The sequence below is a fragment of the Geotrypetes seraphini genome, chromosome 9 (assembly GCF_902459505.1).
Source record: "Geotrypetes seraphini chromosome 9, aGeoSer1.1, whole genome shotgun sequence".
Taxonomy (NCBI): Eukaryota; Metazoa; Chordata; class Amphibia; order Gymnophiona; family Dermophiidae; genus Geotrypetes; species Geotrypetes seraphini.
The window spans coordinates 136,997,496-137,011,961 of record NC_047092.1 but is presented as its reverse complement, the minus strand read 5'-3'; the positions used below and the strand labels follow the sequence as shown (position 1 = coordinate 137,011,961).

Genomic DNA, 14,466 nt, shown 5'->3' with positions numbered 1-14,466 from the left:
CGTCTTCGACGCCGCGTGATTCCACACCGGCATCTCAACAGTCAGGTAAGCCGGCTAAGAAGCCTTCCCCGCTGGAACGTCTTCCGGCCTCGAGTGCAGTGAGTCCAATCCTGCCGCCTGTAAGACGCCAGCGGAAGCGCTCCGCCCCTATAGAGGTGAGTCCCTCGACATCGGGCTCCTCATCTCCGGGGCGTCGAGCGGCACCGCAGGTACCGCAGAAGAAAAAAGCGGTACCGGTGCCATCCCTCGATGACCGCATTACGGCCATCCTTCAGGTGCAGCTTAAGGAGCAATTAGAACGACTCCTTCCTGCTATCATGACACCGAACCTTCCGGTGCCAGTCCGCACCGAGCCACCGGTACCGGTTGTGGATCAACCCGTATCGATACCGATTGTGGAACCCGTGTTACCCGCTTCCACTGTCTCGGTACCGCTTCACCTAACCTCATCGGTATCGATGCCAGTCCTTGCACCGGAGCCGAGAGCTCACCATCAATCGGTGCAGACTTCGGCACCGGTGCGACCGATAACTTCTCCTGACTCGGTATCGATGAGGTCGGGTAAGTCGGTGCGCAAAACCCGACACATGCAAACGTCGACACCTGAGTCTCGGGACCATTCTTCCCATGTCAGGGACCCTGATCTGTGGGGAGACTCAGAGGAACCCTTTCTTTCTGAAGGCGAATGTTCCTCAGAGGAGGAGGATTCGGCTGTCCCTGACCCATCCTCCAAACAGGCCACTTCCTCTTTCTCTAGTTTTTTGAAAGAGATGTGTGAGTCCTTGTCCATTCCTTTGGAGGCTGAATCCAAAAAGTCTAAAGCTTTTTTGGATGCCCTTGATTTTGATCAGCCTCCAAAGGAATTTTTGAAACTTCCCCTTCATGACATCTTGAGGGAAACTTTCTATAAGAATTTAGAGACTCCTTTAACTGTCCCAGGGGCCCCACGTAAACTGGATTCTCTATATAAGGTAATTCCCATTCCTGGGTTCGACAAGCCTCAACTTCCACATGAATCCTTATTTGTCGAATCCACCCTTAAAAAGACTTCAGGAGCCAGTGTATATGCATCTGTCCCTCCTGGCAGAGAAGGAAGGGCCATGGATAAATTTGGTAAGAGGCTCTACCAAAATGCTATGTTAGCAAATAGGGCTAGTAATTATGCTTTTCATTTTTCTTTTTATTTAAAGCATCTCCTTACCACCATGGCTTCTTTCGAAAAATATCTTCCTTCACGAAAGCATCCCGCTTTTCACACATGCTTGTCGTCTCTTCTACAATTACGTAAGTTTATGGTTAGATCCATATATGACACCTTTGAACTTACATCCAGAGCGACAGCAATGTCAGTGGCTATGCGTCGTTTGGCCTGGCTTCGGGTATCCGAGCTTGATGTTAACCATCAAGATCGGTTAGCCAATGCCCCATGCCTAGGGGATGAGCTCTTTGGGGATTCCATGGACTCAACCACACAAAAGCTCTCTGCTCATGAGACGCGCTGGGATACCCTGCTCAAGAATAAAAAGAAGCCTCCTCCGCCAAGACCATACAGGCAGCAATCGGCCTATCAACGCCGCTTCACAGCTCGTCCATTGACTACCACTGCTCAGCAACCTAGGCGTCAGAGGCAACAACAACGTCAGCCTCCCAGACAACAGCAGCAGCAACAAGCTGTTAAACAACCTCCTCAGCAGAAGTCACAGCCCTTTTGACTTCATTCTCCACAGTATAGCCAGTATCCCTATTCCTGCTCTCCTGCCTCAGCCTATAGGAGGTCGACTTTCTCTGTTCCTCAGCCGGTGGGAAGTAATCACATCGGACCAATGGGTCCTCAACATCATCCGCCACGGCTACTCTCTCAACTTTCAGACTCTTCCACCTCAAAGCCTGCCAAAAGAGTCTGCTTTGAACAGTCCTCAATCGGCCCTCCTTATTCAGGAGGTCCAATCCCTCCTCCTTCTGAACGCTATAGAGGAAGTTCCTCTAGATCAAAAGGGGCAGGGATTCTACTCCCGTTACTTTCTAGTTCCCAAAAAGACAGGAGATCTCAGACCTATCCTGGATCTTCGCGATCTCAACATTCATCTAGTAAAAGAAAAATTCAAGATGCTTTCTTTAGCCATCCTTTATCCCCTTCTAAATCAAAACGACTGGCTATGCTCCCTCGATCTCAAAGAGGCTTACACTCACATACCGATCAATGTAACCTCAAGACCATATCTCCGATTCATGATCAATCATTGTCATTACCAGTACAAGGTGCTGCCCTTCGGTCTTGCCTCATCTCCAAGGGTATTCACCAAATGTCTCATTGTGGTAGCGGCATTTCTACGCTCTCACCACCTGCATGTATTTCCTTACCTGGACGATTGGTTGATCAAAGACACTTCCGCTCAAGCAGTCCTTCTGGCCACCAACCAAACCATCCAGTTTCTACAACTTCTGGGATTCGAGATCAATCTACCCAAATCTCATATCATTCCCACTCAGAGACTTCAATTCATTGGAGCGATCCTGGATACACTCCTCATGAGAGCTTTCCTACCATCCAATCGTCTCCAGACTCTTCAGTCTCTATGTCACCAGGTGCTTCCTCTGCCGTCCATCTCAGCAAGACAAATGATGGCACTCTTGGGGCACATGGCATCCACAGTTCATGTCACACCTCATGCCCGTCTTCACCTGCGCACTCCTCAATGGACCCTTGCTACCCAGTGGTCCCAAGCGTCGGATCCTTGCTCACGACACATATCTGTGACATCATCTCTTCGTCAGTCTCTTCAATGGTGGTTGGTATCCTCAAATCTATCCAGAGGTCTTCTGTTCCATCAGCCTCCTCATCAACTAGTCATCACCACCGACGCCTCTCTGTACGCATGGGGAGCTCACTTGAACGAGTTCCAGACTCAAGGTCTTTGGTCAGCCCAGGAAAGGAAGCATCAAATCAATTTCCTGGAACTCAGAGCGATGTTTTACGCCCTCAAGGCCTTCCAACACCTTCTCTTTCCTCAGGTCCTTCTGTTGTGCACAGACAATCAGGTTGCGATGTACTACATCAACAAACAGGGTGGGACAGGCTCTCGCCTTTTATGCCAGGAAGCCCAGAAGATCTGGACTTGGGCCATAGATCACCATCTCTTCCTGAAAGCTATATACATTCAGGGGAAACAGAATTCCTTAGCGGACAAACTCAGCAGAATTCTCCAACCTCACGAGTGGACACTCGATCCCGTGACTCTGCAGTCTATCTTCGATCAATGGGGCACTCCTCAGATAGACCTCTTTGCAGCTCCTCACAATCATCAGCTGCCCCTATTCTGCTCCAGACTTTACTCTCCACACCGTCTAACAGCAGATGCTTTTCTCCTCGACTGGTCGAATCTGTTCCTGTACGCCTTCCCTCCTCTGCCTCTCATGTTGAGAACCTTGTTCAAGCTCAAGAGGGAACGAGCCACCATGATTCTGATTGCTCCGAGGTGGCCCAGGCAACATTGGTTCTCCCTTCTACTTCAACTCAGTTCCAGGGAACCTTTTCTTCTTCCTCTGTTTCCTTCTCTGCTTACCCAACAGCAGGGAACCCTTCTGCATCCCAACCTCCAGTCTCTACACCTGATGGCTTGGTATCTCTCGGGCTGAACTCGACTGATACTCTTTTGTCTCAGCCCGTTCGTTCCATTCTGGATGCCTCCAGGAAACCAGCCACTCTACAATGTTACCATCAAAAGTGGACGAGATTTTCTTCCTGGTGTCTTCTTCATCATCTTGATCCCACTTCCCTAGCAGTGGAGACGTTGTTGGATTATCTTCTTTCTTTGTCTGACTCTGGCCTGAAGTCCTCTTCCATCAGGGTCCACCTCAGTGCCATTGCAGCTTTTCATGAGCCAGTCCATGGAAAACTTCTTTCAGCTCATCCCCTGGTGTCCAGGTTCATGCGTGGGCTTTTCAATGTGAAACCACCTCTTAAAGCCCCTCCGGTTATCTGGGATCTCAATGTGGTTCTTTCAGCTTTAATGAAACCTCCATTTGAACCTTTAGCTACTTCTCCTTTCAAATTTCTCACTTGGAAAGTACTTTTTCTTATTGCTCTTACCTCTGCCAGGAGAGTCAGTGAGCTTCATGCACTGGTTGCAGATCCACCTTTTACGGTTTTTCACCATGACAAGGTGGTTCTGCGTACACATCCAAAGTTTCTCCCCAAGGTTGTTTCTGACTTTCATCTCAACCAATCCATTGTTCTACCGGTTTTCTTTCCAAAACCTCATTCTCATTCTGGGGAACAAGCTCTGCATACTTTGGATTGTAAAAGGGCTCTTGCTTACTATCTGGAGCGTACGAAACCCCACAGATCAGTTCCTCAGCTTTTTCTGTCCTTTGATCCGAATAAATTGGGACGTCCTGTTTCTAAACGTACGTTGTCTAATTGGCTAGCAGCGTGCATTTCATTCTGTTATGCTCAGACCGGACTGACACTGGAAGGTTCTGTCACGGCCCATAGAGTCAGAGCAATGGCAGCATCTGTAGCTTTCCTCCGTTCCACTCCTATTGAGGAAATCTGCAAAGCTGCTACTTGGTCCTCAGTTCACACTTTTACATCTCATTATTGTCTGGATGCATTCTCCAGAAGGGATGGTCACTTCGGCCAATCTGTTTTACAAAATTTGTTTTCTTAATGGCCAACCTTCCCTCCATCCCTCTTTTTGTTAGCTTAGAGGTCACCCATCAGTCAAGAATATGCTGCCTGCTTGTCCTGGGATAAAGCACAGTTACTTACCGTAACAGGTGTTATCCAGGGACAGCAGGCAAATATTCTTGCGTCCCACCCACCTCCCCGGGTTGGCTTCTTAGCTGGCTTATACTAACTGAGGGACCGCGCGCCTCTGTCGGGCGGGAAGGCACTCGCGCGTGCGCGGTGCGGCCGAGCTAGAACTTTCTAAAAAGTTCTTAGAGTGCAATCACTCTAAAATTGTCCGTACCGGGGCTCCGTCGGTGCCGTCACCCATCAGTCAAGAATATCTGCCTGCTGTCCCTGGATAACACCTGTTACGGTAAGTAACTGTGCTTTTTGAGAGAGGGAATGACCAATAAAAGTTGTTGATTAGATCGTAAAGTTTTTTGAGAGGTGTATGGAATTAGAACTTTATAAATGAATGATGGAGTTTTGGATAATAACGATTTAAAGGTGAGTAAAGATAGCTTATATAATATTCGATGTCTCCAGTAGCAGGTTGTAAGGCTAATTTCGGCTCCCCTCTTAGCACTGTTGGAACTTTGTTTTTGGACCTCTGGTTTCCCTTTTGTGCCAGATAGAGCTTGAACGGGTCCTGTTTGGGGATCCGTCTGACCTCGGGGGTGTTAAACCCGGCAGGTCTCGTGCTGGGTCCTTCCCCCACCTTCTTCACCTCCCCATATTTTTGTAGAGGTGCCTCAGCTGGCCCCCTGGTTGGTCAGCCCTCCAGCTTTGAGAGCCGTGGAGTCTGTTCTGTAAAAAAAAAAAAAAAAGTCAAGAATCCTGAGGTGTGCTGGTCTAAAGGGCTAATTTCCCTTTAAAAACTGCCTTTTTACTGTATTTTCTCAATTAACCAGCACTTTTCTCGCAGCTAGGGCGGTTTCTAGCACAATGAGCACTTTTAAGGGAAAAAGTGCTCATTGTGCTTCAGACGTGAGGTACTCGCAGCCGGCCTGTGCCGAGGGCCTGGATTCTCTGGTTCAACCATGGCCAACGGAGGGGCTGTTGTATGTGTTCCCTCTGTGGCCTTTAGGGGGCAGAGTTCTTCTCCGCATAATTAGCCATCCAGGCCTCGTGGTTCTGGTGGCTCCGGATTGACCTCTATGACTGTGGTACACGGATCTGGTGAGGCATCTGGTGGCGGATTCTCTTCCTCTGCCTGTCTTGGACAACCTTCTAACTCAGGTTCCCATTCCAATGTTCAATCTGGGTCCCCTAGGTAAGAAGAGGCATTCAGATAAAGTGAACTCAACTATCTTGGGGTCCCAGAGCTTTCCACCTCTCGGGCTTACATGAGGGTTTGGCATCTATTTGAAGAGTGGTGTGATGCGTGTGGAATGGTCTCTTCTCGCGCTTCCCCGCCTAATATCTTAGAGTTCTTTCAAGATGGCCTGGATAGGGGACTGGCTTGGTCTTCTCTCTGAGTTCAGCTTGCGGCCTTGTCAGCCTTTCAGGGATTAGTAAAAGGTCAGCGTTTGACTGCCATTCCTGATGTGATTCGCTTCTTTTGGGCAGCCAAGTTGTTCAGGCCTCCCGTGTGGCCCTCTGTTCCATCTTGGGATCTCAATCTGGTTCTGTCAGTTCTAGTGTGCCCTCCTTTTGAACCGTTGGGTGACTGCTCTTTGAAGGACCTTACTCTTAAAGCGGTCTTCTTGATGGCCATTACTTCAGCTAGATGTGTTTCTGAGCTGCAGGCTTTCTCTTGTAGAGCTCCCTTCTTGGAGTTTTCTAGGGAGCGGGTTATCTTGAGGCCTGCTCCTTCATGTCTGCTAAAGGTAGTTTCTCCTTTTCATGTCAATCAGGCAGTGGTCTTCCTAGTGTTGGGTAGCCGGGAGGGCACTTCTGAGCAGAAACAGCTGCGCAAGTTAGATGTCAGTCGGGCCATTCGCTCTTATGTGCAGAGGACCCAAGAGATCAGGAAATCAGATCATCTCTTTGTCCTTCTAGTGGGTTCTCTTAAGGGGGATGGCGTTTCTAAGGCTACTGTTACATGCTGGATTAAGGAAACTATTGCTTCCATTTATCTTCTGAAGAAGAAGCCTGTTCCAGAATTTCTCAAGGTTCATTCCACTAGGGGTCAGGCAGCTTCTTGGGCTGAGTCTTCTCTAGTGCCTCCAGTGGATATTTGCAAGGCTGTAGTTTGGTCTTCATTGCATTCCTTTGTCAGACACTACCGTGTGAATGTTCAAGTGTGTCAGGACTCGGTATTCGGTGAACATGTTGGTATTCGGTGAACATGTTCTGGTGTAGGCCCTTCGGGGGGTCCCACACTTGATGGGTACTGTTTTGGTACTTCCCATCCGTAAAGAAACTATACCGGTCTACCAGGCGATACAGAAGGAGAAATTAGGTTCTTACCTGCAAATTTTCTTTCTGTTAGCCTGTAGACTGGTATAGTTCCCCACCCTTTCTGTCTTGGTGTGGTGACTGCAGGTTTTTGCTCACGTGCAGATTTTGACTTTTTCTGCGGGTTCTAGTATTTTTCTAGGGCCGGGGAGACTTAAGAACAGCTAGCTTAGCTGTGGGGATGTTTTATTTTCCAGGCTACAGTTCTACACATGTTCCAACAGTTGTTTAAAGTTGTTTCAAGATGTTTGTTGTTTTTACACTCCTGTTTGGGAGTGTCTTTTACTGTTTTCAGTTAAGAATTTTCCTAGATTCTGCTTAGCTATTTGGCAGACTGGATTAGTAGAGGGGAAGCTATACTGATATACAAGTTTGATCTCGGTCTTCACCTGCTGGTAGCAGTGAGGTATAATACCCATCCGTAAACAAACTATACCGTCTACAGGCTAACAGAAAGAAAATTAGCAGGTAAGAACCTAATTTCTCCTTTATTCTGATTCTTTGTATTTAGGCACCTAGATCTTTTGAATACTGCCAGTTAGAGTTGCTGGGACCTGATCGTGATGCTAAGGAAATAGTCACAATTCTGTGAGAACAGGGGAGAGAGAAGTTTAGGATTATGGATTGATAGCCCTTGGAGTTTTAATGTGTTCGTATGGATACATAGAAACAGTATGAAAAGATTTTTAGTCATATGGATGAGGACAGGGTTAGTTTATTGAAACAGAAATCCAGCATGCAAGATTTACTATTAGACATAGAGCATTCTATGTGCATAAAAAAATTCCAAAGTAAAACTGAATGAGTAAATCAACATAAATCTTATTTTCTTCCTGAATAAAACAGGAGGGAACAAAGGGAAGCCATCATGCAAGTGATTTGACCTTGTTTAGCAGTTTTAATATTAGTTGACAAGGCAGATGGTATATCTTCTGTATGCATTTATTTATTTAAACAATTTCTAACCCGCTTAATGTAAGGCATTCGTTTTCTGACCTTTATTCTTTAGCTGACAGTTGTCTTCTGTTTCATAGCTTGGCCGAGAAGAACCTGCTATGTCCATGGATGCTAATGGAAAAATAATTTGGGCTAAACATTCTGAAGTCCAACAAGCAAACCTAAAAGCCATGGGAGATGCTGAAATCAAGGATGGAGAAAGACTGCCTTTGGCAGTGAAGGATATGGGAAGCTGTGAGCTATATCCTCAGACCATTCAACACAATCCAAATGGACGGTAATAGATGGCATTATTTGTTAGAAAATCCAGGTTGTCCTAATTTCTAGTTAGATTTAGTCAGAAGGAGGGTTGTAGCAGATGTGAGCCACAGGGAGGAGTTCTTAGTCACTGCTGGCAAAGACTAGAAGAGGCATATTGGTAGCAGAGAAAATTGTTCGCTTGATAAAGTGAACACAGCAAGGTTTTTACTTGGTAAAAATATGGTGGTCACTTTGAATCACTATTTTGAGTCACTTTATCTGGTCATGGTCGTGCTGAAGAGGATCCAGTCTGTTGAAAAGACATCAACAGAAGTTGTATTAGACATATGACTGAGATAAGTGTTTTTGGATATCTTTTCTGGATTAGATCCTTGATTGAACTATTTAACTGGACTATATGCTCAAGTAGACGAGCCATTGTAACTATTTTAAGCTTAGACAACCTGTTTACAACTAAAGCCCAATCTGTGTAAAATTAGAGCTCACCCTTGCAGTCATTGCCGTGAAACAGTTTGGTGAGCACATAATTGCACTTTATATTCATATTATTATTGTTATTTATTGTTGTTTAAGTTAAAATTTAATAAAAGGTACATATTTTAAAAAGATAAAAAATAAATGAGGACTTTTTTGTATAGGAAAGACTAGAAGCGGTACATGGGAGAAGAATGCATCTAAGACAGTGGTTCTTAACCTGGGTTCGACCGAACCCCAGGGGTTCGGTGAGTCAGTCTCGCGGGTTCGGCGGAGGTCAAAACACACCTCCGACTCATATAGCGCTTCGGTCACGTTCAGTCATCTATCAGTTATTCAGTGATTTTGATCAAGACTGATCGTGTACTCGGTTTCTTGATCTATCAATCTGTAACTAACGCCTTATATACATCAATCAATCCTGATCAAAATTTGTGATTTAACTGATAGATGATTGAACGTGACCGAAACGCTTATGATTCGTGATGATACACCCCGCTTGTCCATAATTGGCTGCAGGTGATCACGCAACATCGCTTGGCCTATCTGTGCTGCAGGGGATTTGATGCGCACAGTAGTCGAATTGTAACTGTTGTGATGGTACGTCGTGTGATATCCATCTTAATATTTTAATCCCTTACTAACTATGTCGAGCAAAATACGAAAGTGGTCGGACGAATATGTACAATATGGATTCACTTGTATAACGGAACGTGATGGGAGTCAGCGCCCTAATTGCATGATTTGCAATGCCAAGTTGAGTAATTCTAGTCTAGCTCCGGCAAAACTAAGGGAACATTTCCTTAAGCTGCATGGAGATGGAAAATACAAGAACACAACGCTCACTGAATCCAAGGTAGAGAGAGCAAGATTCGATGAGAAGGCTACTCTGCCTGTTCTCGGCTTTGTACCCATCAACAAACCGATCCTCACAGCATCGTACGAAGTTGCTTACCTGATTGCAAAGCAGGGCAAACCACCCACCATTGGTGAAACATTCATAAAACCAGCTGTGTTGAAGATGGCGAATATCATACTGGGAAAAACGGCTGAAGTTCAGTTATCTGAAATTCCTCTTTCAAATGACATCATCAGCAACAGAATAGAGGACATGAGCAAAGACATCTTGGCTCAAGTAGTTGCAGATCTGATTTCAAGCCCGGCAAAATTCAGCCTTCAACTCGACGAGACCACAGACGTTTCCAATCTAAGCCAGCTTGCAGTATTCGTGCGCTATGTGAAAGACGACGTGATAAAGGAAGATTTTTTATTTTGTAAGCCTCTTACAACAACAACTAAGGCAACTGATGTGAAGAAACTTGTGGATGAATTCTTCAAAGACAACAATCTTTCGTGGGATATGGTTTCTGCAGTTTGTTCGGACGGAGCTCCAGCCATGCTCGGAAGAAAGTCCGGTTTTGGTGCGCTAGTGAATGCCGATGCACCACACATCATTGCCTCCAAAACTGGCAGAAGTTTTAAAAATTGTTGTGGAATGCGTGAACTATGTGCAAAATAATGCTCTGAAGCACCGCATCTTCAAGGAGCTGTGTAAAGAAATGCGATCTGAATTCGAGGTACTTCTGTACCATTCTAACGTTCGGTGGTTATCCCGGGGACAGGTGCTGAATTGTGTTTTTGCCATGCGTGTGGAATTAGCTCTGTTTTTGCAAGAGCAGCAACATTGTCATGCAGATTGCTTCAAAAATTCTGAGTTCATTCTCATTTTAGCGTACATGGCTGATATCTTTGCAGCTCTCAATCATCTCAATAAGCAGATGCAGGGTGGTGGAGTCAACATCATCGAAGCGGAAGAAAACCTGAAAGCTTTTCAAAAAAAGCTACTATTATGGAAACGACGAACAGAAAACGATAACTTCGCAAACTTTCCCCTGCTAGACAACTGTGTAAATAAGATCGAAGATGTATCTGGAATCGGAGACATTTCTGTACCCGCGGAACTGAAGCAAACTATTGCCATGCACTTAGATGAGCTTGCAAAGTCTCTCGACGGATACTTCCCTACAAGAGAGTCATATCCAGCATGGGTGAGACAGCCGTTCACGTTTAGTGTTGAGACAACAGATGTCAATGATGAATACCTCGATGAAATCATTGAAATTCAGCAGAGCCAGGTTCAACAGCAATTCTTCAGAACAACAACGCTCTCAACGTTTTGGTATCAACAGTTGGTAACGTACCCTGTTATTGCTAAGAAAGCTCTGGAAATTTTCATACCGTTTGTTACAACATATCTTTGCGAGCAATCCTTTTCGAGGATGCTGGACATAAAAACGAAGAAAAGGAACAGACTGTTGCGAAAATGACATGAGAGTGGCACTTGCCAAGGTAAAGCCGCGCATTTCTGAACTGGTCTCTGAGAGGCAACAGCAGAAGTCACACTGATTTGCAGTAAATTTCATTATTATGTTATTATTCGAAATATAGGAGAACTTTTTTGTTTTCAAAATTGATATTATTTTTTCCCTCACTGTATACCTATGTTTTGAATTTGTAAAAATCATATTTTATTTTTCCAATAAAGAAGGGTTCGGTGAACACGTATATGAAACTGGTGGGGTTAAGTACCTCCAACAAGGTTAAGAACCACTGATCTAAGAGATCTGCTCCCCCAATGTGGAAGCAGAGAGGAAAGATGCTAGTGTCCCTGCCAAGATGGCACCTGGGGTGCAATGCCCCCCCCCCTTATTACACCACTGTCACTTGTGTTAAAGCAGCAGTACCTACTAAAGATGTTTCCAAAGAAATTGCAAGTGCTTTACCTCTTTCCCTGTCTTATATTTCTTCTTTAATAATGAATAGTTTAATTTTTCTGATCAGCCCCTCTAAGGTGTGGGACTGCTGTATTTTTCTCTCTTCTAGTTTGAAAATCTGCAATATTCCTCCTTGTTTCTCCTTTTTAGCCTAAGCCAAAAGGAAGCTATATCTCATAATACAAAGAAAAGGCATAGCCACAGTGAATCAATCTTGGACATGCTCTGGCAGCCATATTTTTAAAATATTTCTAATAATTCTGGGAAAATTAGCAGTGGAAGAGTTAGCTGGAGGATTGCCTCAGCTGGATTCTTTTACAGTTGTTTTGTATATTCTTGTTGTTGCTTTGAGGAACTTGTCAGTTGCAGAGATGCATTGAAGGTTTTTTGTTGCAGTTTACTTTACACAGATTTGATCTTGCATGTTTGTTTGTTTTTTGTTTTGTTTTCTTAGATTTGTTGTGGTATGTGGCGATGGAGAATACATTATCTACACAGCCATGGCTTTGAGAAACAAGAGCTTTGGCTCCGCACAGGAGTTTGTGTGGGCCCACGATTCTTCAGAGTAAGTGTTGCATTCTGTGGGGCTCAGTAGCAGAATATCTAAGTAGTGGATTTTGAAAGCTGTCTTTACTTTTATAGCTAGATTCAGATTTTTGTATACTGTATATACTCAAATATAAACCAGGATTTTGGGGCCAAAAAATTGGCCCCAAAATGGGGGTCCCGGTTTATATTCAGGTCACCACCTCTACCCCTCTTCCAAAATGATTGCAGGCCGCCGCAACCAGGGTCTGCAGTCTGCCGCCCTCCCTGTCCTAGTCTCAGGCTCATACCTCTACTGATGATCGTTGGTGGAGGTGCAGCGTGCAGGAACGAACTTTCCAAGTTCCTGCCCGTTGTTAATTGGCTGCCTGTGAGTGTCTTAGGCCGCTGAAAAGAAGTACGAGCAGACGCACGATTTTGCACTGCTGCTCAGTGCTGAGTGGCTTCCTTAATGGTTCCCGCATGCATGCAATTTTAAATAGAATAAGTGTTTTACATAATTCTAATCTGTGTGCTATCTTCTTTTCTGGTAAGTGTTTTGTGTACTAGAGTTTTTATATGTATTTTTATTTTTTGTGGACTAAAATTTTTCTTCTGCTCTTTATGGGCATCCAGCTGAATTGGAGCTAGCTTCTACTAAGAATACTATGTTATATGTTAGTTCTGGGCAAGCTATATAGATATAGTATGCTCAGCTCTGTGGTGAAAAGAAAGATGCCTGCAGTAGTGCTGCCCAGTTCACAGATTCACTTCAGTGAATTGATTTGTTCAACGGAAAAAAATCAGAATTGCCGATTCAAGGCTAGATGCAATAAAGAGGATCGTTAAGGCCGTATGGGTCTGCTCCAATCCAATTTTTGACCGATCCAAAAAGAGCTACTGATACACTAAAAGGTTTGCCTGCAAATAATTCATGCGGAGGTTCATCGTAATCCCCGACTCTCCTGTCTGATTGATCACTGTGAGAGTGATGCGATACACATGCGTAGAGCCGGCAAGGGAAGCCCGAACAGCTGAGAGGCAGGGGAAGCCATTTTGCAGTGGTGGGCCTGAGGAGCAGAAGGGAATGGGCATATCTCCTACTGTCAACTAAATTCCAGGTACTGTGAGGGGGTTCGGAGTGGTGGAGGGTAAGGCAGTTCAAGGGGTATCCGGTGGCAGAAGGAAGTGGGCATCACTCCTGCCGATTTAAAAAAAAAAAAAAAAAATTTAGGAAGGAGGAAGGAAGGGTCAGTGCGGAGGGGGTTCACGGTGGACAGAAGGGAATGGGCCTTCCTCCTGCTAATTTTGGCTGGTGTGTGTGTGGGGGGGGCCACAGTGGCAGGAGGGAGTGGGCATCCCTCTTGCTTCTTCTGTTTCTGGGGTGTGTTGTCAGGGATGGACGACATGGCTTTTTTTTTTTTTTTTTTTTTTAATGGGGCAGATATTGTGCTTGTGTAGTACACACACAACATCAGTGCCATTAAAAAAAAAAGCCCCAACAGCTGTGTGGTAGGAGGCTGTTTGGGATTTCACCTGCCGCTCAGCTGTTCGAGCTTCCCCAAACCAGCTCTGCACATGTGTCCAAGTTGCAGTCCAAGCGACTGGTTGGACAGGATTAGGGCAAACCTCCGTGCAAATCATTTGCATGGAAACTTGGCCAACAGTATGTTTTGTGCATCTAGCCCTAGATTCTTAACTTGATAATATCTTTTACAATAGATAGGAACGGTATACTGAACCCACCACCTGATAATTTCTGATGCGCCTGTTTCTGTCTTATGTTTCATGGTTTCATATTTCATGTTTCATGGTTCTTTCCATAGTTAAGACTTCTCTACCAGTCGGACTATGGGTTCAGAATCAGTTTATAAATATAATCTAAATATATAATTGAACTCCTTTAATATTCAAGCTGTTGATTTTATTTGATGTGTTTTACTGTTCGATGATAATGTTTATTCATTTACACATTATAGCTTCATTAATGTCTGTTTTAATGTTATATGAGCAGTTTAGAACCTTGGTTTTGGGGAGTTCCTCCTTCTATTGTTTTTTACTCTAGAGCCCTTGCATGCTTAGGAATGAACTGAAGGGGGAAGCAGACTCCTGGGAGAAGGAGGAGCTGTGATTGACATCTTTCTGCAGTATGCTCATGAGAAAGGACAGAGTACTCTAAGGTTCAGTATACCATTACTATCTACTGGAAAATATATTATCAAGGTAAGAACCTTAACTCTTGATATCTCTGTCCCTTAGGTATGCAATCAGAGAGAGCAACAGCGTTGTCAAGATATTTAAGAACTTCAAGGAAAAGAAGACTTTTAAACCTGACTTTGGAGCTGAGAGTAAGACCAGGTTTTTCCGGTGTTCTGGTAGTTTTATATTCCATTTTTAGACATG

General features: G+C 44.8%; 1 protein-coding gene across 1 annotated transcript in view; it reads left to right on the top strand.

Annotated features, from left to right (window-relative positions):
* The window catches only part of COPB2 (COPI coat complex subunit beta 2), a 121,113-nt gene that overhangs the window by 59,625 nt on the left and 47,022 nt on the right, over positions 1-14,466 (top strand). The window contains exons 9-11 of the mRNA XM_033959260.1: positions 8,107-8,306; positions 11,993-12,103; positions 14,323-14,411. Coding sequence (XP_033815151.1) covers positions 8,107-8,306; positions 11,993-12,103; positions 14,323-14,411 — 400 coding nt within the window. The remainder of the gene's footprint in view (positions 1-8,106; positions 8,307-11,992; positions 12,104-14,322; positions 14,412-14,466) is intronic.